This window comes from Chaetura pelagica, unplaced genomic scaffold (assembly GCF_000747805.2).
Source record: "Chaetura pelagica isolate M959 unplaced genomic scaffold, ChaPel_1.0 scaffold473, whole genome shotgun sequence".
Taxonomy (NCBI): domain Eukaryota; kingdom Metazoa; phylum Chordata; class Aves; order Apodiformes; family Apodidae; genus Chaetura; species Chaetura pelagica.
Genome location: NW_009952890.1, coordinates 25,810 through 29,655, shown reverse-complemented (window position 1 = coordinate 29,655; position 3,846 = coordinate 25,810). Strand labels below are relative to the sequence as shown.

Below are 3,846 nucleotides of genomic sequence, written 5' to 3'. Positions count from 1 at the left end.
AACACCTGCCTGCTGATGGGAAGTAGTGAATAAATTCCTTGTTTCGCTTTGCTTGCACATGTGGCTTTTGCTTTATCTGTGAAACTGTCTTTATCTCAACCCAAGGGTTTTCTCAATGCTACCATTCTGACTCTTCTCCAACACCCCACAGTGGAAGAGTGAGTGACTGGCTGTGTGGGGCTTAGTGGCTGGCTGGGCGGCTCAGACTAAACCACAACATGAACTTCAGCAACAGACCTATCATGGAACGCTCAATGAAATGATCAGGCAGAGTGCTTAAACACCAACATGTGAAAACAATTTAAAAATACCCTTACATTAAGATCACAGAACCCATTGTTACAAAGCAATGTAAAGGTCAAAGGCATAAAGAAATTAAAAACAAATACAAATCAATTAAGACTAATTAGAGAAGATAATGAGGAAAATCCCTTGCAAATAAAAGCTTTACTTTGCCAAGCCTTGGTTTAGGTATGCTGATGAAGAATTCCAGCCATTGTTCTGTATTATTCTCTAAATATCTATTAGACAACTCCAAAGCTGTAAAGGTCAGACTAGACTATACTGGTGAAGTAGTCTCTGATGGAGAGACTGCAAAGTTGCAGATTTTAACAAACCAGTTACTTCAAAACAGAAACTAAGGTGACAACTCCCATAAAAGAACAGCAGGACCTCTTGCTGTAACTTGTTACTTCAAGGAAGCTCTTAACCTGTAGGCTGGCAAACCTGTAATAGGTTACTCTTCCACACTCCCACAGAAGTTTGCTCTACTGCATCAGAAACTCACCATCTTGAACTACTTCTTCATCAGAGTCTCCTTTCGATTTTGTATATTCTAGTGTGTAAGAGAGTCCATTGCATCCTCTTGTACGAACACCTACTTTCACACCTACCTAAAAAAAGCAAAGAACCCACAACATCACATTAACGACTGCAGAACAAAACAATGTTGATATTTACTATTCTCCCCTACCTCAATGCAGAAGTGAATTATCTTAATCGATTAAGAGGTAACATTTTTTTCCTTTTATGAAATTGATGGTTAAGGTAAAAGCAAACATCAGATGTTTGCTACTCTGCAGCAAGCCTTGAAGTGTGCTTAAGTTTTGAAGTAATAAACTGCTGGCACTCCTTTAGGTGCCTAGCCTCATCAAAACAGTCAAATTTCAAAGACGAATATTTTTGTGACTTCAAATTAAAAGTTTACTCAGATGCTAATTTGGGCACTACGTTAAGATTACTGACAGGAATGCAATTATGAAGCTGCAAGGCCAAGACAAGGGAATTTACTAGACTTCCACAGAATCTTTGAAATGACACCACCAGAAAACTTAATTCAGTCTTGAAAAGTGTACTTCACTTTCATTACCTCTACAGTCGGCCTGACTTTAAAAGCAAATCCTTAAATCAAGTATGTGTATTTGCTTAGTGGCTTAATTGACTTCAAAAGCCAACCTAGTCAAGACATTTGTTGTATTAACAGTGTCTAACAAGTCTGACATAACAAGCACCCGTGTAAGTAAGGAACTAAGAAAAGGTTTCTAGGAAACAGAAAACGACTTCTGCACCATCTTCTACATAGCAATGCTCCATAATTGAAGAGGAAAATTATGCTGTCCATCTCTGTAATCAGTGTTACAATAAAAACACATTAAAACCTATCACTTCTCATCAAGTGGGATCTCAGACAAACAGGTGCTCTTGATCTTCCCAGACTAAATCTCTCTATCTACAGGATCTGCTAGAAGTTAACAGGCTGGAAAACACAAACACTGTTTATACTAAAGGATGACTGACCAGCTAAGCTGTAGCTTTAGGGCTTCCTTAGGGTGGTTTAAAGCAACAGAACAAAGAGTCTAGTTAGCTGCAGATGTGAAGGAAGCAAAAGAAACAATGTGCCTTGTATGAAAGTTGAAAGAAAAATATTATTCTTGAAATAATACTCACTGTAAAGAAGAAAATATAACGCTTGTTTTTATAATGGTTAGAAAGCAAGACTGTGTTTTTCCCCAAGAAGAAAAGACTACAACCTCAATTAGTTACTTGGAGGAATGGTCATTGCTTAAAAAAACACAGCATCTGGCAATTAGATTCATACCCACTGGAAAACATCTAACTTATTTATTAGATACTTCACAATGATAACTCCCACAAGAACTTTATTAATAACTCACTAATATCAACAGTTGAAGATCTCTCTCACTATCAGGAGTGACCACTATGCCATACTAAGAGACCTTGCTACAATATAATCCTAAGAATTTCAAAGTATATTTTTAAAAAAAAATTATTCATCTCAAATGTACCTGTACATTGCAATGTCCTTACAGTCAGGTATGTCCTGCATTTCCTTCTATAAAGAAACAAAGCTTGATGGATAAACAAACTTACACACTCCCCTCTAAAAACAAAAGATGCCAGTACCTGCAATAAACACCTCCATGTTTACTTCAAACTTCCAGCCCTGTTTATACTTACATGCTCAGGTTTATCTTTAAGCAGCTGTTTGATCTTCTGAACAGCTGATGGTGTCTGAAAAACAAAAATACACTCATCAATTTTGAACACGGGTGTTTTTTGTTTATTTGCAGCGCATGCTTGCACACAACAAAGTGTGCAACGCACTTAGTTGTACTACAGGAAGATTCTATTGCAGCTCCATGCATGCACATTTTCTGACAGTTGTCTCCTATCTGTGAAGGGCACCTGCAGCCCCAGCCACTGGTCAGTACTGACCAGCCAGCGTTCTACTTGGAATTGATGCCTGGAGACTCACACCCTCCTGTCAAACAGATGACTGCTAAATCTAATCCAAAAAGAACAAAATACACGGCTTAACTCCCCTCCTCACCCACAGTGCCTGCAAATAAGATAGCTCATGAGCTGCAGGGCTGAAGATTAGGGTATCTGGGGCTTCCTTCCCTGCAAAATCACTATCACAGTTCAATAAAATAGCTCTGCACACACCATGATAAAAATCCATTAGGCACAGAAGTATTTATGGCCATCTGTTCGTGCAGATCTAGCTGTGCCAGAAATGCAAGAACACGACACAAAAATTGCCATTAGACGCTTAAAAGCTTCTTAAACACTGAGAAAAAGGAAAAGCTTCACTAAAAGGGACGTTCTTCACCACAAGCAGGCTGAAACATACACAGCAAATGGCAAGTCTACCCTGCCTCTGCTGCAGGCCTGCTGACAGCCTCTTGGCGGGCTGAGAACGGGCCTTCTTCTCCTTCTCCATGGACATCTTGGCGGTCCACTGCTGCAGACGATCCTCGGGTGTCCAGGGGAGCTGCTGCCTCCTGAGGGAGATGCTCTCCTGGGAGTGGGCATCCCAGGGCTCGGCTTCCTTATATACCCCCATCGTCACCAGGGAGACCCTCGTCACAAGGGTGTCTGGGCAACAGGCCCCGCATCACAAAGGGCTGGTGGTGGCTGTGGAGACACCCCACCCTCAGCAGCTGGGACCAGTTGGGACTGTGCTGGTTTGGTCTGGCCACCGTCTGGTGGTAGGGGACGAGCCCCAGGGGTGGCTCCTGCAAGACGCTGCAAACCTTCCTCGCCTGCAAAACATGTGGCCAGAGCTCTGGCCAAGGCGGAGGCCTCAGAGAGGATGGCTGTGCCTCTGCCATCAACAGAGCGAAGAAGGGGAGGTGCAGAGCAGAGCTGAGAGCAAGGCGGGAGCAGAGGGGAGAGCAGTGCATGCAGGAGAGAGGACAGGGATGGAGAGGAGTGGTGCCCACAGCTTGTCCTGGGGACAGCCTGCAGCTTTGCGGTGAAAAAACAGAGGAATTGGATTCCCCCTGCTAACATATGAATGAGCTGCAACAAAGAGCCCCCCAC

The 3,846-nt window shown here is 42.5% G+C and overlaps 1 protein-coding gene across 1 annotated transcript in view; it reads right to left on the bottom strand.

The window, feature by feature from the left end:
• Nucleotides 1-3,367, bottom strand: part of ISCA1 (iron-sulfur cluster assembly 1) — a 7,364-nt gene extending 3,997 nt beyond the window's left edge. Inside the window, exons 1-3 of the mRNA XM_009995472.1 lie at nucleotides 3,155-3,367; nucleotides 2,479-2,532; nucleotides 788-893 (exon numbers count right to left, since the gene is read on the bottom strand). Of these exons, the coding sequence (XP_009993774.1) occupies nucleotides 788-893; nucleotides 2,479-2,532; nucleotides 3,155-3,367 (373 nt within the window). The remainder of the gene's footprint in view (nucleotides 1-787; nucleotides 894-2,478; nucleotides 2,533-3,154) is intronic.
• Between the last annotated feature and the right edge of the window lie 479 nt (nucleotides 3,368-3,846).